The 24,095-nt window shown below is 51.3% G+C and overlaps 1 protein-coding gene across 3 annotated transcripts in view; it reads left to right on the top strand.

The window, feature by feature from the left end:
- The window catches only part of LARS2 (leucyl-tRNA synthetase 2, mitochondrial), a 125,944-nt gene that overhangs the window by 37,767 nt on the left and 64,082 nt on the right, over window positions 1-24,095 (top strand). For all 3 annotated transcript variants that reach the window (XM_066244936.1, XM_066244934.1, XM_066244935.1), the window contains exons 6-7: window positions 10,618-10,707; window positions 14,685-14,828. In XM_066244936.1, coding sequence (XP_066101033.1) covers window positions 10,618-10,707; window positions 14,685-14,828 — 234 coding nt within the window. The remainder of the gene's footprint in view (window positions 1-10,617; window positions 10,708-14,684; window positions 14,829-24,095) is intronic.

The raw sequence follows: 24,095 nt of genomic DNA, 5'->3' as shown, positions 1-24,095 counted from the left end.
CAGCTCCTGAGCCAGCCCACACCAGGGAGCTGAGACACTGACCTGTTTCAGACGGACTCCTCATGAACGTTCTCTCACTGGTGGTAAACGGGAGAAACACAGCTCCTGAGCCAGCCCACACCGGGGAGCTGAGAAACTGACCTGTTTCAGACGCAGTCTCCTCTGGAAGAGTCGTCATTTGTTTCTGATGTGGAGGTGGCTGATGGAGAGAAACGTGATCCTCCTTCGGGGGCCTTTGGGGACTCGGCGGCTCTGTAGACACGTGTGGTCCCGCTCTCCGTGCTGGGTGAATGGGGGCACCTGGCTGACGTGCTCTCGGGTTTGACATTCAGCATGAATAAGCCAGACGGTGGTTCCAAGAACTTTTTCAGAAAGCCTGTGTGGTTAAGAAAATTAGCACTTTGTTCTTTAGATACGGGCACGTGACCACTGAATTTTGACGTATTTCTTGCTTTCATGAAGACTCTCTGAGCACCCGTTGTATACTTGCACGGGGCAGACAGTGTTGGAAAGGAAAGCGAACTCTCCTCAGACCCCTTGACCCGGTTCCCAGAGGAGGAAAGTGAGGCCCAGAGGCATGAGTCGTTTGTCCAGGGCCACCAGCCAATCCCTGGCTGAACCCTTGCTCAGACCCCAGTCTCAGGCCTGCCGGCCCTCTGCTCCTTTGATCCACTGCCCTGACCTGCCCTCGGGGGCTGACAGCTGTTTGGGAAGGTGAACAAAACTCGGGGACCTAAATAATAGGGCCAGAAAGTCTGTCCTAAATGCGCTGGCATTTCACACTCAGTTGGCAGCAGCACGGAGCACTGGGCCTTCCTGTCAGTCCCCTGTGGCCTGGGCAGCAGGCGGATTCGACCTCACACGGTGGGGGAAGGGGCCTGGTGGCTCTGGGGTCTCCTCATCTGTGTGCTCACCACTTGCCAAGTACCTCACTTACATTTTCTAATTTAATCTCGTGTTTATCTCAGGGTTTGGTCTTGGTTATTGGCCCCTTTTATGAATGTGGTGTAGATCTATGCTGCAGAGCAAATTATCCCCAAACTTAGTAGTTTAAAACAATACGTGTTTATTTCCGTTTCTGTGGGATAGGAATCCAGGCGTGGCTCAGTTGGATCGTCTGGTACCGGGTCCCTCGTAAGGCTGTGATTTCATCTGAACACCCGGCTGGGGTTGGATCTGCTTCCAAGGTCGCTCATGACTCCTGTGGGTTTGGCTGCTGGGCTGAGGGCTGGATCCTTGTTGGCCAAGGTCCCCCTCTGTTCCTTGCCACATGGGCCTCTCCATAGGGCCGCTCACAGCATGGCAACTGGCTTTCTTCAGAGCAAGAGAGAGAGAAAATGGCCAAGACAGAAACCATAGTTCCTTCATAACCTAATCTTGGAAGTGACATTGCATCACTTGCTATGTTCTGTTTGTTAGAAGCAAGTGTATAGGTCCAGCCCACCCTTGAAGGAAGGGGATTTCACAGGGGCACAAACATCAGGAGGCAGGGATCATTGAGGGCCACCCTAGAGGCTGTCTGCTACACTCGTGAGAAACTGAGGCACAGATTTGGTCAAGTCACTTACTCAGTATGTGTGAGCTCTAGGTGAGAGCTAAGCCCTAATGTCCTGACCCTGGGACCTCCCAGCTCCCCACAGTTCTTTCTCTCTTCATAGGCAAAGATGTCTACCTGACCCCTTTCACTCTTCTAACAAGTAGAAAGGTAGGTAACGAGCCTGGGCCTCTTACCTGGGAAGGGTGGACAGGGACCCCTGTCCCTTCCTTATATTCCTTGCGATTCTGCGCGTAGGTCAGATCCTTCCCTTTAGAGCAGTGGTAGTCAACCTGGTCCCTACCGCCCACTAGTGGGCGTTCCAGCTTTCATGGTGGGCGGTAGCAGAGCAACCAAAGTATAAATAAAAAGATAGCTTTAACTATAGTAAGTTGTTTTATAAAGATTTATTCTGCCAAACTTAGCAAAAATTCAGCATAAAGTACTTGGTAAGTAATTATTATTATATGCTTTAACTTGCTGTAACTCTGCTTTATAAATTTTATAAAGTAAAGTTACTTCCCTACTTTATAAATCGCCATTACTGTGGAACCAGTGGGCGGTTAGAAAATTTTACTACTAACAGAGATACAAGAGTGGGGGGTAGGTATAAAAAGGTTGACTACCCCTGCTTTAGAGTCTGAGTCAGGATGGGTTATGTGGGTACACACTAAGGAGGACCAGAGGCCTTGGAGGTGGCCATGTGGATACTCCTCCGTGGTAACCCCAGGGCATTTGTCTGTCTGTAGAGCACATCTCTACTTCCTTCAGACCCCACTGTGTGGACCTTGAGGTGCACATGTCAAGCGTGCTGGAAGACACCCTGCCAGGCAAGGGTCCTGCCACTGTAGAGTCAGCTCTTGTGTTCTTATTCCTTTGGATCTATAGACTGTTTCCAGGAGCTGTGAAACTACAGACTAGTTCCCAGAGTAATAAACAGCCGCTGCACAAAGTCAGTAAAGTTCAGAAAACCTTTTACAATAATAATAATTAAAGCCTGGCCTGTGGTGGCGCAGTGGGTAAACCTTCGGCCTGGAATGCCAAGGTTGCCGGTTCGAAACCCTGGGCTTCCCTGGTCAAGGCACATACAACAAGCAAGCAATGAACAACTCACATGAAGCAACTATGAGGTGATACTTCTCAGTCCATGCTCCCTTTTCTCTCCTGTCTCTGTAAAATCAATAAAGTATTTAAAATAATAATAATAATAATTTTAAAATATCCAAGGTCATTGTCATCCTGAGGCAACCTAGTGTTTGTTTGTATGTTGGCATTTCTACCTACCATTCTAGGTTCAGGGAAGAATCCATTCAGTTCTGTGAAAATCCAAGGGCAGGTCAGGATGCGTCTTGCACAGTTTGAAAGGGAGATGTATTTGGGGGGAACTTGACTGCATGTGAAATCTCTGGGGTGCGGTGAGACCCGGGCCCCAGTAACTTTTGCAGCCGTGCTCCAGTGTGCGACCGGATTGGGTGCTGAGTGTTTGGAGGAGTTAGTGCAGGCTCTCCCAGGAGCCTCCCTCTTCCTCTTTCAACACAGCAGGTGCACAGAGCTCGAACCGGGAGCCGTCACCAGCGAGGAGCCTCTGATGCGGACTGACTGTGTATTTTTCCAAGCTGCACAATATGCAGGCTGAGGCCGGCTCCTCTGGCCTGGGAGCCGCGCTCTGCTTTCCGAACCTCCCCCCTGTGGAGTCAGAGAACCTGGGACGGAATACAGAGCAAGGCCATTGCCGAATGTTTCCATTGCAACAAAGAGCAAATGACAAAAATGCATGTTTCAAAAGATCATTTTTTAAAAAGGTATGTGTGGACCTGTTTCCTCTGCTTGCAAGATTGCTTGTTGAGAAGGCAGGAGGCTCGTGGGGGGAGGCAGGCAGGCGACACCTGGCCTTTAGGACCTGTGCTGCCTGGCCATCGCTCACCCTCCTCAAGGTGTTTATGTTTCAGTGACTTGATAAACACGTTGCCTCAGGTTTTTCTTTGTCTTATGCTGTTAAATTCTGACAGCTAACCTAGATAAAGTGAGGTTGCAAGGCGTGGTGGATGCACGTGGCTTTGAGTGATGTTGGCCGTTCTGTGATCTGGTACCAGGGACTGTCAGAGGTGCAGCTGAACCTAGAGATCAAGACGGCTCAGCCTGAGCTGCGGGCAGGAGGCCGCCTGGCAGGTCCTCCCTGCCAGGGGAGCAGCCAGCCTTGCACACGTGTCTCCATCCGGGTCACGTGGTCTGGCCTTCCTCTTGCAAACACCATCTCTTTTTAGTGAGAAAGGGAATATTTGGTAAGGGATAGGGATAGTAAGCTTTCCTTACCCTCAGCCCTTCCGCCGGGTCCCAGGGCCCTCACCGGGGCGTCAGCCACCTCTTTTCTTTGAGTGCTGTGCTCATGACATCAGCCTCAGTGCCCCACTGCGGTGATGCTCGAGTCAGGCCACGGGAAGCAACCCTGGTGGTCCCTCCTGTGTGCCCAGTGTGTGCTTCACATACGCTGTGACATTTGTTCTCACAACGGACCTCTCAGCTGGGCTTCTTTCTCCCTGTTTCTAGATGGGGACACTTGGCTGTGGCCACAAAGGTAACTTACGATGACGCAAGGACTCGAACCCGGGTTAAATGGCTGCAGGGTAGACCATCTTTCCCTTCGCTCACTCTCTCAGCTGTGAACAGTCCTCGGGCACAGCGACGCACACAGGGGACCGAATGTTGTCTCTTCCTTCACAGGCCACGTGCCATTTTACATCAGAGGCAGTAAAGGAGGTCTCTGGGGCTCAGCCTCCTTGGGTTTGGTCATTTCCGAGTCACTGAGCTGCGAGAACTCCTCGGTTATGAAGCCACAGGCCGGCTTAGTTATTCACTTGTGTGGTCTGAGGGGTAGGTGGCAGGGCTCATAGGGTGATGTGTCGGCCCTCTCTTGCGTTCCGAGGGAGCTCACCGTCTGTGGTGGGCTCTGTGTTTGGTTGTGAACGTGCAACATATTTTTCATGCTAAAACCAGGCATTGGAGGATGAGAATTGCAGTGTGGGAGAATGATTCCAGTCGAGCGCCCAGGTGCATAAATTTGGTCTCCTGGCAGGTGGAAGGTGCTTTCTAGAGCTCGGAGATATAACAGTTGACACCTTGGTATAGATCTATGTGGGTGTGGCCGAATGGCACTTGCTTTTGGAGCTATCACTCTGAGCTGTCTGACTTTTTGTTTTGAAAACAAGGGTGTTTTCATGTAGGCGTTGGCTTCTGGGAAGGAAGGGGAAAGAGAGCACAGGGATGGAGAGGGATTTGGGAACAAAGTAATCAGCCGTCATGTGACTGAGAAGCCTTCACGAGTGGGCGCTGTGCCACCCCCGGGGGCAGGACTCCCCACCCCACAGACCTCGGGCTCCCCTGGGGTACAGGCAGGGCCGGGCCAGGACATCTGGACACTGTGGGCTGGATTCCAGCCTGCCATCTTTCCAGGCTTACTTGGTCAACAACCTCTTCGTGAAAGGGGGTCAGCTGATGTTGTGTAGAGAAAAATGATGCACCTCTCCACCGTCAAAACAGGAAATTTATTACAGGAGGTTTTGCTAACAGACAACTACTTGGAGGCATATTAAATGATTTAAAATTTAGAGAGTAAAACCAATCGCTCGTTCCCAGGGAGCGGCATTAGGCATGCATAAGCGAGTTTCCGAATTGTTTCTACCTGCACCCCCAGACCTGCCGGTCTCTCCTCGGTCTGGACTCAGTCAGGAGGAGGGGTGAGCGGAATGAGTCCCCTGCACCACATGCTCCGCAGAGATGGGGTCACGCCAGCTGCAGAAGGAAAACCTAAATTAACTGACGGGCGGTTTCCACTTTTCCCAAGGATATTTTCTCTCTTTTTATGGAATGCCTACCAGAAAATTGCTTGGCTCCTTCATCAGCCTGAGGGTGTGGACTCGCGCTGGAAAGACTGAAACGCACAGAGCGGGTTTCTCCCCCTGGCGCTGTGGAACTGGGGTCATTTGTTGTTCAAGGGCCGTCTTGTGCAGTGGAGGGTTTTCAGCAGCACCCCTGGCTTCTAGTCACAATACCAGTAACCCCACACACACACACACATACACACACACACACACACACACACACACACGTGGTTGTGACAGACAGAAGTGTCTGCAGGTATCAGCAGAGGTCTTCGAGGAGCGGAAGTTTCCCCCTTGAGAACCCGGCTTTGGGAGAAGGAGGGAAGGAAGGGCTGTTTATTCTCCGTGGGTGCTGAAACCCAGGACACCTTGACCGCAGGGCCGGGCACAAGTAAGTAGTTCTCAGTGAGAAAGTGAAAACGGAGTCTCGAATTCCAGTCAGAATAAAGTTAAAGCTTTTAAACAGTTTACTTTCCGAACGATGTCTGTGATCATTTTTTTTTACTGATGAGGCATTAGAAGACTAGAACGGCTGGGATTTTTGTTTGTTTTTTATTAGGTGAGAGGTGGGAGGCAGAGAGATAGACTCCGCCTGCACCCCCACCGGGACCCACCCGGCAAGCCCGCCATGGGGTGATGCTCTGCCCATGTGGGGCTGTTGCTCTGTTGCTGTTTTGTTTGAAATGAGCGAATCAAGGGAAGTTCCAGAAGCGTTCTCTGCTGTTTTCGGGAAGCACGTTCCTGAGTGGGGCCTCTTCTCCGCCCCGTTTATGGCTCTCGTGAGACTGGGCTCGGGGGGCGCTGTGCGGGCTCCTGGTCTGCCGTTTCCTCACGGGGTGCTGGCCGGGCCCTGTGTGCAACCGATGGGAATAAATGGGCAGAGCGCTCCCACGTGCACTGGGCGGTGATGTTGTCAACATGCATCAGGAAGCAAAGCCATCGGCCATCGGTGTTACTGCACGCAGACCCAGGGAAAATTCCTGGGACTGAAAAGCTACATCTGGAACAGGCAGTGAGAACCGAAGAGAGAGGCCGCCAGGCCAGTTGGTAATTAATAAAGTTTATGAATGGAAACTCACATACAAGGCATGTCTTGGGCGGCTGTAAGATGAAATAAATGGGTTGTCTACAGTATGAGGGGACAGTCGCAGGTACCAGTACCCAAGTGCTGCTAGGAGCAGAAATCACGTGCTTGACCAGGTCCGGGCGAGAGCCTGGCCCAGAGCCAGCACGTCGCAGGAGGCAAGGGAGAGGTGCTGATTCCTAAGAGAATGACCACCGGCTTAGGTCAGACAGTCTCTGGGGGCGGCGGCTGCAGTGAGCTCTGTCTCCCTCTGGCCCAGGTCCAGCAGCGGTCACGTCACGGAACATCCTCTCCTCCCCAGTCGGGAGTGCGATCATGGTCCTGGGGCGCTGGTTCTCAGGCTGTACTCTTTCAGCAGCCGACGTACCTTCTCTTCAAATGACATGCAGGAACCCAGTGTTCCTAAGATGGGACAGACCTGAGCAAGCATGAAGGTCATACCCGCAGGAGGGCGCAGGGGACCCGCAGGAGGGGGTAGGGGACCCGCAGGAGGGCACAGGGGTCCCGCAGGAGGGGACAGGGGACCCACAGGAGGGGGCGGGGGGCCCGCAGGAGGGGGCAGGGGACCCGCAGGAGGGGGCGGGGGGCCCGCAGGAGGGCGCGGGGGACCCGCAGGAGGGGACAGGGGACCCGCAGGAGGGCGCAGAGGGCCCACAGGAGGGGGCAGAGGACCTGCAGTCGCCCCAGCACACCTTGGAGCCGACACTCCCGCAGAGAACGCCCCACACTCACGTCAGACTGAAAGTTGGTGACCGCTTGGCTGGATGACCATCTTTTTCTTTTTTTTATTTCCTGACTGGATCTTTCATCTTTTTTCTATTTTAGGTAAAAGTGATTTTCAAAACCATAAACCTAGATGGAGATGATAATGCTGTTCCATTGCTGTGCAGGGTTTATTCTCAGTCTACGGAAGCAGATTCAGGGCTGAGAAAACACATATGTGCATATAATGTATACAAATATAATATGTGTATTAAAAGTATTTTGATACTTTATTATGAGGAACTTAAATATACAGAAAGGTAGAGAAAAGAGAACTGTCATCCCTTAAATTTAACAAGTGTCATTATTTTTTCATACTTGGTTCACACATTTCTTTAAAATTTTAGTGAATAAGAATTTCAGCCTGCCCAGGCGGTGTAGTGCACTGGTTAAAGTGTCGGCCTGGAATGGAGAGGACCCAGGTTCAAAATCCCGTGGCTGCCAGTTTGAGCGCAGGCTCACCAGCTTGAGCTCGGGGTTGCTGGCTTGAAGTGTGGGATCATAGACATGACCCATGGTCACTGGCTTGAGCCCAAAGGTCACCTGCTGGAAGCCCAAGGTTGCTGGCTTGAGCAAGGGGTCACTGGTTCAGTTGGAGGCCCCCCCCCGCCCCCGTCAAGGCAAATATGAGAAAGCAATCAGTGAACAACTAAGGAGCCTCAATGAAGAGTTGATGCTTCTCATCTCTTTCACTTTCTGTCTGTCTGTCACTATCTGTCCCTCTTCCTGTCTCTCTCATTAAAAAGAAAAGAATTTGCCCTGGCCGGTTGGCTCAGTGGTAGAGCGTCGGCCTGGCGTGCGGAAGTCCCGGGTTCAATTCCCGGCCAGGGCACACAGGAGAGCTTCCCATCTGCTTCTCCACCCCTTCCCCTCTCCTTCCTCTCTGTCTCTCTCTTCCCCTCCCGCAGCCAAAGCTCCATTGGAGCAAAAGATGGCCCGGGCACTGGGGATGGCTCCTTGGCCTCTGCCCCAAGCACTAGAGTGGCTCTGGTCGCTACAGAGCGACGCCCTGGAGGGGCAGAGCATCACCCCCGGTGGGCGTGCCAGGTGGATCCCGGTCAGGCGCGTGCGGGAGTCTGTCTGACTGCCTCCCCGTTTTTCCAGCTTCAGAAAAATACAAAAAAAAAAAAAAAAAGAAAGGAATTTCATGAAACAAACACATCCATGATAACAAAATCCGGGAACAGTTTTGCTTAAACCAGATGAGCCCGTGCTCAAGCTGGCGACCCAGGGGTCTCGAACCTGGGTCCTCGGCATCCCAGTCCGACGCTCTATCCACTGCGCCACCGCCTGGTCAGGTAACCGGGAACAGTTTTACCTCATTCTCTCCTCCCCTCCCTAGTTCATCTCGTCGGCTTACTGATTTAGTGTGTGAAGCCTGCAGGAGGGATACGAGTTTGATTCCACATGCAGGAGTTCCTCTGTCTGTTTAGTTTGTTCTTCACTCTGCCATCATTTTGCGGTGCCAGGACCTGAGCAGGCCATGCTGAACCAGTTGAAACATAGCTCCTGCCCTGGGCTTTGTGAGATATGCAAGCTCTTCAGTTGCTCCTCTGGAAAACTGAGGAGAGCGAATTCTGTGCTTTGCCAGCAGGGGGCAGGGCAGCTGGTGAGGAAAGGATTGTGGGATGGGGTGAATTTTGAGGTCTGGGGGAGCAAGCCCACCCACAGTGCACCCATCGATCCTTGAGTTGGCCTGGCCTTTGTGCAGGAAGCTCCCTGCAGACTTGGTGTTTGTGGAGTGTGGGAGCTGGGACCTGGTGTCCTGCACGCAGCTCAGCATCCTAGCTCTGGCATTGCCTGCGGCCGCCTGGGGGGACAGCCACAGTGTGGGCAGAGCTGTTAGACAGGCCGGTTATTCACTCTCTGCCTCGCAGGGTGGGCGGTGGGGGGGGGTGGAGCTGGTGATCAGAGTTCTTTGTTTTCTAGTAGCTATTACTCTGTTATTTTTATTAGTCAGCACAGAAAAGAACACAATACAGAAGAATCTGACAGAAGAGAAATCGCCTGTGGGGAGCGCCAGGGGTTATCAGACCCCTTGCTCAGTTCCTGCCGGATCTGCCCTCCAGCTGGTTTCAGCTCTGCTTGTGTAGTCGTCTGACAAAAGCTGAGCTGTTTGCACTTTTCATAGCTGTGTGACTGCGTAAGGGGTGGAACCACTTGGCGTGTCCCCTGTCCGGGTCCGTTCCTCCGTTAGCTCTTTAGTGACGAGGAGAACTGGAAAGGAAGCAGTGTGAGTGCAGAGGTCTTTAGGCTTCTTTGACCTGATCAGCTAAACCTCATGGGTTGGCTAACCAATAACCTGATTTTACAGATTCTATAGCAAATGTGTTTTCAGGGAAGAAAATAAATTTTGAGAAGCTTCCATTTAGGCTTGGAAATACAAGCCAGGTGATCTCTAAGTTTAATATTTGATCATGTTTTTAGTGGGTCTTCCTAGGTAGACACCAGCCCGATTCACATAAGGGGATAAACGGGGTACAATGATTCCGAAGGAGCTGCCAGGCCCCAGTTACATGTGTAAACACAAGGTTTGTTTTCAAATGAGGATCGTATGGAAACAAGCAAATATTCCTCTTGAATTTTGTGGTTGCTTTGAAAATGCATAGCTGTCATGAAGTAGCTTTGTAGCCTCCAAAATATATATGTTTGTGCTGACAAAAAAGGCAATACCCAGCCCTGGCCAGTTGGCTCAGTGGTAAAGCATTGGCCCAACATGTGGAAGTCTTGGGTTTGAGTCCCAGCCAGGGCACATGGGAGAAGTGCCCATCTGCTTCTCCATGCTTCCCTCTCTCCTTCCTCTCTGTCTCTCTCTTCCCCTCCCGCAGCCAAGGCTCCATTGGAGTAAAGTTGGCCCAGGTGCTGAAGATGGCTCTATGGCCTCTGCCTCAGGCGCTAGAATGGCTCCGGTCGCATGGGAGAAATGGCCCGGATGGGCAGAGCATCGCCCCCTAGTGGGCATGCCGGGTGGATCCTGGTCTGATGCATGTGGGAATCTGTCTGCCTCCCGCTTCTCACTTCAGAAAAATACACACACACAAAAAGGGCAATACCCAGTTTTGTACAATGTAATCACCGGTTTGTACAATGTAATCACCTGCCAGTTGTGTGGGGGGAGGGGGAGTGAGTATAGAAGACTTCAGGTTGGTTTTCTCATCACTGAGCATGACCTGGGAAGGTAGGGGTTGCATTGCAATAACATCTTTCCTCCCAGAACAAACTCCTTTCTGCACTTACAAATAGGCAGAAAATATTATAGGTTGGTCAAATGTTTGCAGTGCAATTGCTTTTCAAAAATGAATTGCAAGGCTGATGGGCATGTTGCATGGAGTGCCTGACTTTTCCCCTCTCCTTGGCAGGAAATAACTACATGTTCACCAGATTACTACAAATGGACTCAGTACCTCTTCATTAAACTCTATGAAGCCGGACTGGCCTATCAAAAGGAGGTAAGTTCAGGTCAGCCGCACTCTAAAAATTTTTGTAAATTTTCTCTGTCTTCTTAGAACACATCATTATGAAATAAATAATAATTAAAAAATAAACCATTTGCACACTAGCTGTGAAAATGAACACTACCTTAAGTTCATGGGATCAATCACAGCAGACCCAGAAAGTAACTACTGCCTGGCTGAGTGTGAGCACCAGCAGTGTCAAGAATCACGCCTTTAATAAGATCGGTGTGGTGTTCCTTAATAAGGCACACTTTTGTCAGGACACAAGCTAACAGACTTTGAGAAAACCAATACCCTCCATCACATAGTTGGCCAGCTTCTGGGACCTGATCAGCGTGGGAGGGTACCCTCAGAACGGGCCTTTGGTGGTGAGGGGAAGCCACCCAGGGGCAGAGGGAGGTGCGGTGAGGAAGGTGAGGTTCGGCACTGGCGGTGCGCCGGGGCAGTGGGCGCCGCAGCTGCGGTGTTGCAGGGAAGAGAGCTGAGGAGCTCAGAACCAGGATGATCCTGCCTGGACAATCCTCAGGGGAGCCCATAACTGCCATTATCTCTGAGAGCCTAATGGTGTTACGGTGTGCATTTCTAAAACGCTTTCTAAAAGCTTCCCGTAGTCAAACAACAACAAAAAAAGGTTAATCCTAATGTTTCACCCTTGATCAGCTGGGGACATTCTCTTACTGGGAATGGCTCATTCTGTGACATCGCCATATAGCTTCCTTGAGGGACGCAGTGGACAAGGTGGGCTAGAGCTCTATGTTTGCAGGCTTTTTTTTTTTTTTTTTTTTTTTCAGAGACAGAGAGAGAGTCAGAGAGAGGATAGACAGACAGGAACGGAGAGATGAGAAGCATCAATCATTAGCTTTTTGTTGCAAGTTGCAACATCTTAGTTGTTCATTGATTGCTTTCTCATATGTGCCTTGACCACGGGCCTTCAGCACACTGAGTAACTCCTTGCTCGAGCCAACAACCTTGGGTCCAAGCTGGTGAGCTTTTGCTCAAACCAGATGAGCCCACGCTGAAGCTGGTGACCTCGGGGTCTCGAACCTGGGTCCTCTGCATCCCAGTCCGACGCTCTATCCACTGTGCCACCACCTGGTCCAGCAATTTGCAGGCTTTTTTAATGGCTTCAGTATTAATTGGAGATTGATTTCAAAATATAGGCATAGGCTGCATCTTACAAAGAAGGCTAGTTAACTGTAGGGGAGCATGGTGTTGGCTTCGGTAGATAATAGAGTGCCTGAATGTCAGCCAGGGACACGGCCCCACTCAGCGAGGCTGTCCAGAAACTGTGATTTCTGTAGCAAGATGGTGCTTGCTCGAAAATCAGGGCGCCCATCAAAATATGTGTTCAAAACGTGGGGAGGGAAGCCTGCCCTCAAGAGGAGCTGACGATACAGACCGTTGGACGAGAGAGGAGACCCGACGTGGGATCAGGGAACAAGTGCGAGGAGTGAGAGGCTCCCCGACCCCCGGGGCCCCCGCCGTCTGACCACCTCTGGGCTGACCCCCTGCGGAAAGAGCCTGGACCCCGCCGTCTGACCACCTCTGGGCTGACCCCCTGCGGAAAGAGCCTGGACCCCGCAGTCTGACCACCTCTGGGCTGACCCCCTGCGGAAAGAGCCTGGACCCCGCAGTCTGACCACCTCTGGGTTGACCCCCTGCGGAAAGAGCCTGGACCCTGTGTTCCTGCGGATCGAGGGGGAAGAAACGAGGGGGGGGGGTGCTCGTAGCTCATACGTCTTTGCTCTGAAATGCTGTTTCCTTTGGTGTTTTTCCTCTTCCCCCAAGACTTTCGCTGGGGAAATTTAATGCTTTTGTGTTTTGCTTTTTATTTGTCTTTCATTCAACACCAGGGTTTTCTTATAACGTGTAAACCTCTTAGGAACACATCTTCCTGGTTGCATTCTGTAACCTAGAGCCGGAGCGATGCCAGGCGTGTGGGAAACGCTGATAAGAAAACAAAGGCCTGTTTGTCTTTGCGGTCTGCACAGTGGAGTGTTGGCTTCTCCCCGACCCTCCGAGGCTTGCAGGGGGCAGGAGCACGGGTGGAGGCATAGAGGCCTGTGTTTTGCTTATTTTTACATTTTATACAGTTTTAGGTCTGTGTGGGTTTTGGGGAGGGAGGGATGTTGGAAAAGGGCTGCCTCTTAAAAGAACTTTCCACAATACTAACCAGTACTTGGCTGTTTCTTTTTACCTTATTTATTTTAAGTGGTAACCCTCCCAACCCTAATACAGGCGGAAATAATGGCTACATAAATCAGCCTTGGTTTATTAGCCTCAAGTTTCTCTGTGTAAGGTGCTTTTGTTTATGTGTTATCTCTTTGTATTTATGGATTTGAGGCTTTGCCCCTCCTCCCCTCCCCCCCCCCCCCCCAGCATGACGGAGAAGCCGCTCCCTGCCTGTCTGTCTTTCCCACTCAGGACCGGAGGCTCCACAGGCTTCTGCTTTCCAGTGGGTATGCTGCTTCTTAGTTGTAAAATCACAACCCACACAGATGGTTTAGCCTGTCCTCCACCCCTGCTGCTTTTTATGTAAATTTTATGTTGGTTTATGAATCAGTCAGGGTCCCAGCAGGACCAGGTGAAAGGAATCATGTGCTAAAGGGACAGTTTCTGTGCAGAGTTTAGGGAAACCCACAGGGAAGGTCAAGCATCTCCCTGCGCTGGGCTGCAGGGACATGTTGGGAGCAGTTGCTGGAGCAGGGAGGGCGGCCACGGCTGAGACAGGAGAGGCCTGGGGGCAGGGCTGTGCCCTCGGAGTCCACCCGGGCCGGCTGGAAGGAAGCCAGGGTGCCTCTCTTCGCTGAACCCAGCCAGAGGGCCGGGCACACAGATCCGCTTCTGGGGGTGAGAAGATAGAGGAGAGAGGATGTGGAGGGGCAAATAGACATTATTCAGCACAATCTCTTATTGGAATCGCTTATTAAAATTTAAAGAAAGATGTGTATTAAGCCAGGCTATGTTAGCACCCAAACACGTCTCTCCATAGGTGATGCCTCCCTTGTCCTGAGTCGTAGCTAGATGTTATAACGGAGCGGATGTCGACGGCAGAGATATTTATTTTAAATGAAGATAGGAAAGAATTAGAACTCTGTGGAGAGAGACTTCACAGTGGTTAAGATGACAGGTTCTCTCAGCCAAATAAAACTATCCAGAAAGATCTCAAAATATTGTTACCTTTTAGGGGGCAGATGTTGATTGGGAGAAGATACAACAGAATTTTCTGGGGCCCTGGGAACGTTCTGTATCTTGAGTATGAGTGACGGTAAAAGTTCATCAGGTTATATACTTAAGATTTATCCACATTACTCTATGTAGGTCATACATTAATTTCAACAGAAGTTTTTTAATGTTGCACACCATTTTTACAATTCCTAGAGCCCTGAGCTCCGACCCTCGTCTCTGTCACTTACCGACTGTGGGGCCTGCTGCGGTCTAGTCAGCCTCTCTTTTCCTCAGTTTTCTCCTTTGCAAGATGGGGGTGACAATACTCTTACTTTAAAATGTGTTGAAAGGATGAGAAAAGCACGTGTCAGGAAGGCACGGAGCCCAGCGTCCAGCACACGGTCATTACCCGGTAATGGTTAGCTACTTGTATTAAAATAAATATACGTGTTGCCCTTAAAATAACCATTTCTACTAAGTTCTAGGTACCATTGTCTCTGCTTTTTCTCTGTTCACTGCAGTTTCCAATCCTGCAGGTTTCTCCTTTCATGCAAGTGTCCCAAAGTTGAGTTAGACACGTGCTTGCAGGCTTCCCCCCAGGCGTGCTCTTTACAGGGTGAGGGCACGAGGCGGCTCCCGGGTGCTCTTTCATAGCTTGCTAGTAGTGTCCTTGCCAAGCTGTGCTCCAAGAAGGTGCCCTCAAGTCTCAGAGCGGAGATGCTGCATTTGCCGACCTCTCACACGTAAGCCACCCTTCCGTGCGCTCACCAGACTGCATCGTTTTGTCTCATGATCTGTAACAGGCCTTGGTTAACTGGGACCCAGTGGATCAGACGGTGCTTGCCAATGAGCAGGTGGATGAACATGGCTGTTCGTGGCGCTCTGGAGCAAAGGTCGAGCAGAAGTACCTCAAACAGTGGTTTATTAAGACAACGGCTTATGCGAAGGTGAGTGTTGGCCTGGAGGCTCCCCAGTAACGCCCTACGTGTTGGCAGGCAACTCCAAGGTCTTCCGGGTGCTGGGAAGCTTCGTGCTGGGGGTGAGCTCTCGGAAGGGCCCTTGGAGCCATGGGTATACAGACAGGAAGCACATACCCTTGGGGTCACTCACTGCGAGCATGATGGTTTTGGGTCTCTCAGTTGTACGTCAAGAATGACACCCGGAGGTCATTGCAGGCCATTGTTTGCTGATCTTTCAACACATTCAGTCATTGTACTGCCATAAAGGCCAAGAAACATCCAGCTTCATCCACAATTATGTTAGCAGTAAAGCCAGAATGGAAAGATGTATCTTCATCTGTGTGGTTCTAGTAAGACCTCCAGAAAGACAGAATGACAATCCGGAGGGCCCAGAGGAGACCATCTGAAAGGAGTAGAGCAATGGCCAGTGTCCATGAGGGGACGCCAGAGGCAGGTGGACTAAGCAGGAACCAGATTTCTGGGGGTCAACTCTTGTTGAGTCCCTGATTAACAGTGTAAACCTGCATGAGTCGGTTTCCTCATCAGCGAAAGGAGAGGGTGGGATCAAGTGGCCTTTAAGGTGTTTTCTGGCTCTTTGTGTGTTCAAAGATTCAAGGCAAAGTCAACCATTGAAGGAGGGGACTTGCTCAAAATTACCCACAGCCAGGGCAAAATAACCCGTTCTGGGTATGCCAGAACCACTCTGCGCAAGGCGTCCCGTGGGCTTACTGAGTTCTAGGATCTAGAGTTGAGGGATCAGTCTCTAGAACTTCAGAGAGAAAGGATTAGAGCAAATGAGGGACACTTCTCACAGCAATCTGGCAGTCTCTGTATCCGTTAGCATAAGACTGGACGTAAACAGGATCTGGAATGGTAAACGTCATGACGGCTGCTGATAATGTGTCGTGGTATTTCCTTCCCTGTGGTAGTCACCAAAGGAAGGATACTTGTTCCCTTCCATAGTAACCCATGGGTTATGCTGTTAGGGTACTGGACCGAAATGGACTTGGGGTCAGATCTAATACTGTACTTACATATGCAAAGAAAGCACAAAGTTGTAAGTAACCTCTGACCACTGCAGAAGTTTGCTGAGTTAGAACACAGTACACCTGTGCACAATACCAGTGCCATGTGGACATATGAGCCCCCAGTTTTCTCACACAAAAGACATCTCTTAAATGAGGCTGTTTTCCTGTTATAGTTCACCCAGAATAGCATGCGGGTTTGGGAACACACTCAGAACTTGTTAACACAGTGCCTTGCTCCTTGTGAGCACATGGTGATATGGAGAGACCAGATGAGAAGAACAAAGCTGAGGGCATTGCTCTCCGTAGCATCCCAGGCAGCGGGAGCCCTACCTGCTGACAGTCAGGGCCCATCGCGGGGAGGCATGCCAGGCCACCTCAAGGGTCCGGCAGATGACTCTGTGACAGGCATCGTTGTACAGCCTCCTAATTAGCTCTTTTGTTTTGAACTCTGCCTCAAGTTGGAAATGTAATAACCTAACTGAAGGGCATTATTCTTTAAATTGTCAGCTGTGAATTTTCAACTGTTCATCAGATGTGGTAGTTACCATGGTGACTTGCTTGGTTCTTACAGAACTCCTGTGCAGATTTATTGAAAAAGCTGTCTTTGGAGGTCAGCACTTGGTGCGCCTTGAAAATCAGAAGACGAGAGAGTGGTGTGGGAGTGGAATGGGTGGGCAGAAATCCGTGTGCACTGCAGGCTCGTGGCTGAGGGCTGCGCAGAGCAGGACTCCGTAAGGCCTGATGGAAGGCGGTCGGTTGCTATGGGACAGAGAGCAGAGATGCCCGGGCTGCACAGAGCAGGACTCCGTAAGGCCTGATGGAAGGTGGTCGGTTGCTATGGGACAGAGAGCAGAGATGCCCGGGCTCCGCAGAGCAGGACTCCGTAAGGCCTGATGGAAGGCGGTCGGTTGCTATGGGACAGAGAGAACAGAGATGCCCGGGCTGCACAGAGCAGGACTCCGTAAGGCCTGATGGAAGGCGGTCGGTTGCTATGGGACAGAGAACAGAGATGCCCGGGCTGCGCAGTCCTTGGGGGCCTTGGAGTTACGGCCCAGCCAAAAGTATGCTGTTGACACCTAAAAAAAGCCATCTGTTAGACATACAGATAACACCCTAGGACTGAGGACAAAATCAGCATAGACTCACCTTTAGAAATAAAAGGAAGCCTGACAGGTTCAAAAGGAATTGCAGAAAATTCAACACCGTTAAAGGGAGACAACACAGTCCTGCACTGACGGCTTTATCTGTGACGTTCAACATAATGCACGATTGCTAGCCTTGCGCACAATCGGGGACTTGTGACCCATCATGAGGAAATGAAAAAGGAAGCCTGACTGACAGAGACCCTGAGGTGACCCAGAAGTTGGAATGAGGAAATGAAGCCAGAGGCACCTGATCTGGAACTTAAAGGAAGAGATGGTCATGAGCGAACAGATGAGGAATCTCAGAAGAGAAATGGAAACTGTGAATAAAAACACTGGAAATCTAGAACAGAAGAGTACAAGATCTGAAATGGAAAATTCGGCGTTTGCGAGGCAGAGAGACCAGTCAGGGTTGAGTAGGCCATGAGGCCATCTGAGTGGAGGCCCCCAGATAGAGAACAGTCATGTGTGGTGGCCCTAAAATGGAAATCGATGTGACAAGTTTGAGAAGCTGAAGGAATGTCAGGATGGCGGGAACTGAGAGCCGAGGGAAGAGACTCAGGTAGCGCTGGAGGAGCTGGAGCAGGGTCAGGGCCAGGTCAGGCTGGGCCTTCTCAGTCGTAAGGAGTCTGGACTTCATCGTGGGAGCCATGGGAAGCTATTAAAAGATTTTAAGAAGGGAATGGCATGGTTAGATATGTGTTTTTATAAATTCACCCTGGAAAGAGCAAGTGTGGATACAGAGACCAGTGTGGAGTCTATTGCAGTGGTTCAGATATGTATAACTTAGACTGAGGTGAGAGTCATGGAGAGAAATAGGTAGGTTAGACTAGAGAACTATTCAGATAGACTCTATAGAACTTGGTGATATATTGGATGAGCATATGCAGGAGACAGGGTTATCCAGAAAGACCCTAACTGGGACAGCAAGTGGATGATGAAGCCACTGACTGGGATCGGATGTTCTGGAAGAGAGGTAGTCATAGTCCCAGCGTGCAGTGGCTATAAGACATTTGAGTAGAGGTACATATACAAATAATGGGTGCTTGGATAAATGGGTCTGAAACTTCAGAGAGGGTTAAGTGAGATAGGACATCTACTTTAAAAGCTGGTATGATGGAAATAGTGTTGAATCATATTAGCATATATTATATAATTATATGCTATATAAATAAGGATGAGATATTGAATCAGTTAACAATGCTTTTAGCTACATGTAACTGAAAACCCAAGTTATGGTGGCTTAAACAGATGGGAAATTACTTTTTCCACATAAGAAGCCCCAGTTGCTAGACTGAATTGGGATGGGGCTCTGAGTTGGCATCTCAGTGGTTCTCTTGGTCTTTCCTTCCTGCCTCATGGTTGCAGAATGGCTGCTGCAGCTCCAGACATCACATTCCCATTCAAAACAGAAAAAAAAAGCAGAAGGGGCAGGGTGACTGTTTCTTTTATCTGGAAAGCAAGAACTTTCTTGGCAACCCCCAGCAAAATTCCACTGATGTTCTTTTAGCCTCAGCTGCATCATATGGCTACCCCCAGCTTCCGGGGAGACAAGGAAAGGAGGCTTGGGCTTTTTAGCCGCTACAGTCCAGCTGGCTGGGGGAAGAGGGTGGGGAATGGGTGCTGGGATGGCCAGCGAGCTGTGCTTGTCACAGTCATCTTTAGAGCTTTGTATCTGCACCTGACTCGGCAGCCCTTGAGCTAACTCTGTGATGTACAGCTGGTGGTCTGCTTGGGAGCACAGCTGGGGAGAAGCCCTCTTTCATTCGCTGAACTTCCAAATGATAAAGCCGACACCTGATGTGAAAATTACAGGGAACCCTGAAATATAAAAAATCCCTTTGTTAAGGCCGTTCTGTGAGGTATTTGATTTTTCCCCCCTTACCCCGCCCCCCACCCCAGCATCCCTAGGATTGTTTGCTCCGTGAAATATTAAAAGTGCTCTCAGCCTCATGCTCTGTGACAAAGAAGGCCTGCAGTAGGAGTATCTGAGAAGCATGAATTAGTCTCCGCAGAGATGTGTGGGAGGAAGCGCGTGGGCGGCGCTGGGAGGGGAGGGGGCGGAATGGAGTCTTACATAGGGAAAGTAAAAGGCTCCGTGTCTGCTGGAGTCAACGCCTCAGTTCCTGACAGCAGGGTGACAATGGGAGGCAAGACAGACGGCTTCCCTGTGAACTGTTCTATTGGATTCTCGGTTTTGATTTCTGCAGCTGCCGCCTGTAGCCCCCAGAGGCTGTTTCCTCGCAGCGCCTCTGCCTCTGGGGCACGATTCCTGGGCTCCTCCTCTGCGCTGAGATGGATGCTAAGATGGACGTAGCCGTGCTCCGATGGCGCTCAGCAAACCCACATTGGTGGTTCTAGTTCCGAAGTGTTCAGGAGCTCCCTGGCCACGGCTGGGGTGTGAGCGAAGTCCGGTTCACCTTTCGCTTCCTCCCTGTGTGCCCGACCTGGTCAGTGCTCAGGCCTTTACTTCACCATCTCGTTTAACCTTCACATGAACCCTGTGAGGGTAGGTCCTACTGTTGTCCCATTTTACTGATGAGGAAACTGAGGCTCACACTGGTAATAAGTAATAGCACTGGGATTTGAATCCGGGACTTGAGCTCCTAACTGGCAGTCTGTACCGCTTCTCAGGAGGTCTGAATTCGCTCATTCCTTCCCCAGATGTTACTGAGTGCCTGGCCAGACCCTGGGGAAGGTGATAAGAATACAGAGGAAATTGCCCTGGCCAGATAGCTCAGTTGGTTGGAGCATTGTACCCATACACCAAGGCTGTGGGTTCAATCCCCGGTCAGAGCACATGAAGGAATCAACTAATGAATGCATAAATAAGTGGAACAACAAATCGCTGTTTCTCTTGCTCTCTCTCTTTCTCTCTTCCTCTCTAAAATCAATCCATCCAAAGATCAATTTTAAAAAACAGGAGCCTGACCTGTGGTGGTGCAGTGGATAAAGCATCGACCTGGAATGCTGAGGTTGCCGGCTCAAAACCCTGGGCTTGCACGGTCAAGGCACATATGGGAGTTGATGCTTCCTGCTCCTCCCCCCCTTCTGTGTGTCTCTCTCTCAATCTCTCTCTCTCTCCTCTAAAATGAATAAATAAATAAAAATAATTTTAAAAAAACAAAAAACACAGAGGAGGAAGCTGAGGGCCCTGCCCTTACAGAGCTTGGAGGCTAATGTGGGAGACAGTAGCAGACATGAGGGGTCACAGCCCAGTGGGATCTTTGTCACACTGCAGGAGAGGGCGTGGGAGGTGACGAGGAAGAGCCCCAGGACTGCCCAGGGGTCGGGGAGGCATCACCAAGACGTGATGACAGACAGGAGGACGTGGTGACAGACAGGAAGTGCAGATGTCTGTGAGGGAGCGTTCTCTTTCCTTCCAGACGTGTAGGAACTTCACGCCTCACAAGTACTTCCAAGTAGAATTCTCACAAGTATTGATACTTCCAAGTAGAATTCTGCTGGCAAGAAGCAGACGGGCAGCCATGAGCCATTATGAAGTGGGGGGATGGGAGGTAGTAGCCCCCTCCCCCTGTTCCCCTGTCCCTTTCTCCTTGATTTCACCTGTGACCTTGCAGGTGAAGTAGAGGTGCCTTCACAAGAATGCGCCGGTCTTGTTTGGGCCTGCAAAGGCTGACAATATGGGGGGGGGGGGGTTCGCGACAGGAGCTCCTTCGGGGAGGCGGAGGAGGAGGCGGGAGCAGCAGGAGGACCGAGGAGCAGTGCCAGGGCCCAGGCTCCAGTCCGTGGCCCCGGGGGCCTGAGAGTCCCCTGCACTCAGCCTTGTTTCAGTCCTGAGGCCCAGTCGCTTGTGAGAGCGTCTGGCTGTCTCCTGGAAACTGGCCTGTTCCCTGGCTGTCTCGGGTCCTCCCTCGGCCCAGAGCAGAGGCTGGCTCACAGGTAGTGCCAGGAAAGGCCTCCCCATGACAGCAACCAGGGCCCCCCTGCCCTGCCCGGAAAGTTCTGTAGAGGGTCAGGTCCCTGAGTCTGGCGACTTGGCCCCTCCCTGCCTCCTGCCTCCTCCTGTGTGAGCAGCCTGGGCCTTCACGTGTGTGCAGACAGGTGAGTTATTGGCTGAGGGGGCGACACTTCTGAGAACCAAGGAGGGCAAGTGAGAAAAGCTGAGCGAGCTGTGAGCCTGTCTGCAGGGCTGCTGGGATGAACAGCTGTGAGGTCCCGGGCCAGGGCCGGATTGCGGGGCGGTCAGGCTCAGGTCCATCTACTGCGAGGGTTTCCTCCTAAAAGCTATGACGGCGTCCATCTCCACCACCATGCCCCTCCGGGGTCTTTCAGGGCTGGGCGTGGCCTTATGCCTCCCCACTTGTGAAAATGTTTTATTAACTACTGAGTGGTAGGGAAGTTCAGCCTGCAGAGCTCGGGGCCCCAGCGGGGACTCTGGGATGGACTGACGGATGGACGCTCCCCGAAGGGAGCCCCTGCCAGAATCGCTGTTCCTTCCAGAAACTGCAGACTGCTTCCGTCCCCCAGGGTCTGGTTTTGACTCCCTGTGGCAGAAAGCTAATTAGTCATTAGTTCTGTTCCTTCTTACATAATGATACCTTCCTCACTGTGTTCTCTTTTTAACCTGCCTCTCCAGGAGCTTTTGTCTCCTAAGCCTAAGGTTGAACTCAGTTCTCCACCTTCAGTCCTACCAGGTCCTCTCAGCCCCTCTGGGGTGACCCAAGGGGCGCAGGGGAGCCATCCCCACCCCTCCAGTTGTGGGGGTGGGAGTGGGCAGGGGCGGGAGGGGGCAGAGACTGAGGGAAAGTCGGGGACTTGAAGCTGCCAGTTCCCAGCACTTCCTGGGCAAGCGGGAGGCCTCCTGGAGTGGGTCGGAGACCGGGTCCCTGCCCGGGCCACAACTAGCAGGTGGCAGCCGGCTTGCTCTGGGCGGGGTAGAAAGGGGAACTGTGCCTGGGGAAGGTCACCAGAGTCGGTGCTGGGCTGGGCCTGGCAGGTGATCGGGAGAGATGATTAGATTTCTCTCCCTGAAGGCAGAGTCTCCTGCCCACCTCCAGAATGTCCACACCAGTGTCTAATCACATCTGCGTGTGGTCTGGGTCAGGGTGACTCTGAGCCTGGACTCCGTGGGCAGAACAGTTATTAGCACCTTGTTGGGGACGGTGGGGGGTCCCTGGGTAAAACAGGGAGAGCTAGTGAGTGTCGCCAATGAATGTCTCTAGCTTAGGGAGTCTTTGAATTGTTAGCTCAGCGTCCCCCATGCTTTTTAATCCCTGCCCTGACCTGAAGAAAACAAATGGCAGGCTCCCCTTGTGCCTGCCGACGCGGCTGCTCGAAGTCACTAAATCAATCTGATGTCTAAACACAAATTGAAACAAAGGGACAAGGTATCCTGGCCTCCACCTACTGCCTAGGAAGCTGATTGTCGGCTCAAGGTGTCCTTAGAAAATGACTGATCCGGCCCATCCCTCATTTTATAACTGAGCCCCCCCTCCCCAGCCCAGGAAAACCAGGCCCAGCTGGGGTCACCTCAGTCCCAGACCTGTGTTCTCGCCACCTGCTCTTAAGTGCTGGTTCCCAAGCAACAAAGCGTTTTCGAGAACCTGGTGCAGAAGGCAGGCAGCGCCTGTTGCAGGAAGCAGAGCATTAGCCGTTAGGAGAAGTGATAGGTACGGGGAGAGGGCCCAAATGGCTGCGTAATGGAAGGGACGACGATGAGAAGGTTTCAGTTTGTTCCTGATGGAATCGGCTTGCTGGCCTCTCGGAGCTGGAGCTAGGTCATTATTCGGCATCATTATTCTCTAGCCCATCGTCCTGTCCTGACCTGGAGGCTTTCAGCCCCGCCCCCCTGCTGCCTAGGAGGTGGGAGACTGAGCCAGCGGATGCCGGTGCTGTTAGGGAAACAGTCATTAACAGACGCATGCGTCTCCATACTATACTGCTTTGTTTTCCACAGTGTCTTCCTGTTTCTCAACATATTTTGCTTACTATTCCTGGTGGCTAACTCGAAGTGTCAGGGTTGCTCAAAATAGAGATTTGATCCTTTCTAGGGCTGTAACAAGTTATGAACTCTGGCAAAATGTAGACTCTCATTATAAGGAACATATTAACAACATGATCTGAACTCTGTAGAAACGTGTACACAGGTACACATGCTCCTACTATATCTGATCAACTCTGACACCCCATTGGTCTTAAATTGTATGCTCCGCTGAGAAAGCTGAACGCTGTCAATCAGAGACACGTCCCAGCTTCAGAGTACGGGGGGAAATGTGCATCTGAGAATCGATGGAAGACGGGAATACTTAGGACGGAAGACATAGAACAAAAGATTAAGGATGATCTCTCTGGGTGCTTAAGCCTATTTGCATAATTGTTATTTTTCCATCATCCTTTCTGTCTTTTCCAAATTTTCCGTGATGATGATTTTGATGATTAAAACGCAGAACAGCCTAATTGCAGGGTTATGCTGGGATTTATTTAGACATCTTCAGACCTGAGAGTCTTGGAGAGGGATGGTTCTTGCGAGGCTGAAATTCATAGGCAGGCTTCCAAGTTGAAGGTAATTGAGCAGAAAGTCCCCTGGAACCGCTGTCTCCATTTCGTTTCTCTTGATGAGACCAACAAAAGCTTTCAGTCTTGCCCCTAAGACTCCGCTTTCCCGGAACAGAACTGCCTCTTCAGGCAAAGGCAGCCTGGTGCCGCACACTGGGCAGAGCACAGTGTTCACGATGTGGCCATTTAACTTCTCCCTCCCTGTCCGCCGGGTGCAGTTACAGCCCCTCCTTTGTAAAGGATCCTGAGGTGCTGCGGGCGGCCTCTGGGAGTCAGAAGCTGCCTCGGCAGACAGGTGGCTCTGTCATTAGGAGAGTTTGGCCTCTTGTCATCTGCATCGTTAGGAGGATGGTGGTGACATTTCAGAACCTCCAATCACCATCTCTTGGAAGTTAGTGGAATTAGAACAGTTGTGCTGAAAAAGTGGGCTACCTGGGTCAGAAGGGGTCAAGGCTGGTAAGTGCGGCCATCATAAATATATATGTGGATACGTGGACGAGGAGAGGTTAGCCACATGGGCTGCCTCTGCAGTTCCCGGGCTCCCTTCACCTCGTCCTCCCCCACAG

This window comes from Saccopteryx bilineata, chromosome 10 (assembly GCF_036850765.1).
Source record: "Saccopteryx bilineata isolate mSacBil1 chromosome 10, mSacBil1_pri_phased_curated, whole genome shotgun sequence".
Classification (NCBI taxonomy): Eukaryota; Metazoa; Chordata; class Mammalia; order Chiroptera; family Emballonuridae; genus Saccopteryx; species Saccopteryx bilineata.
Note: the sequence above shows the minus strand (reverse complement) of the source record. Positions and strands in the feature narration are given on the sequence as shown.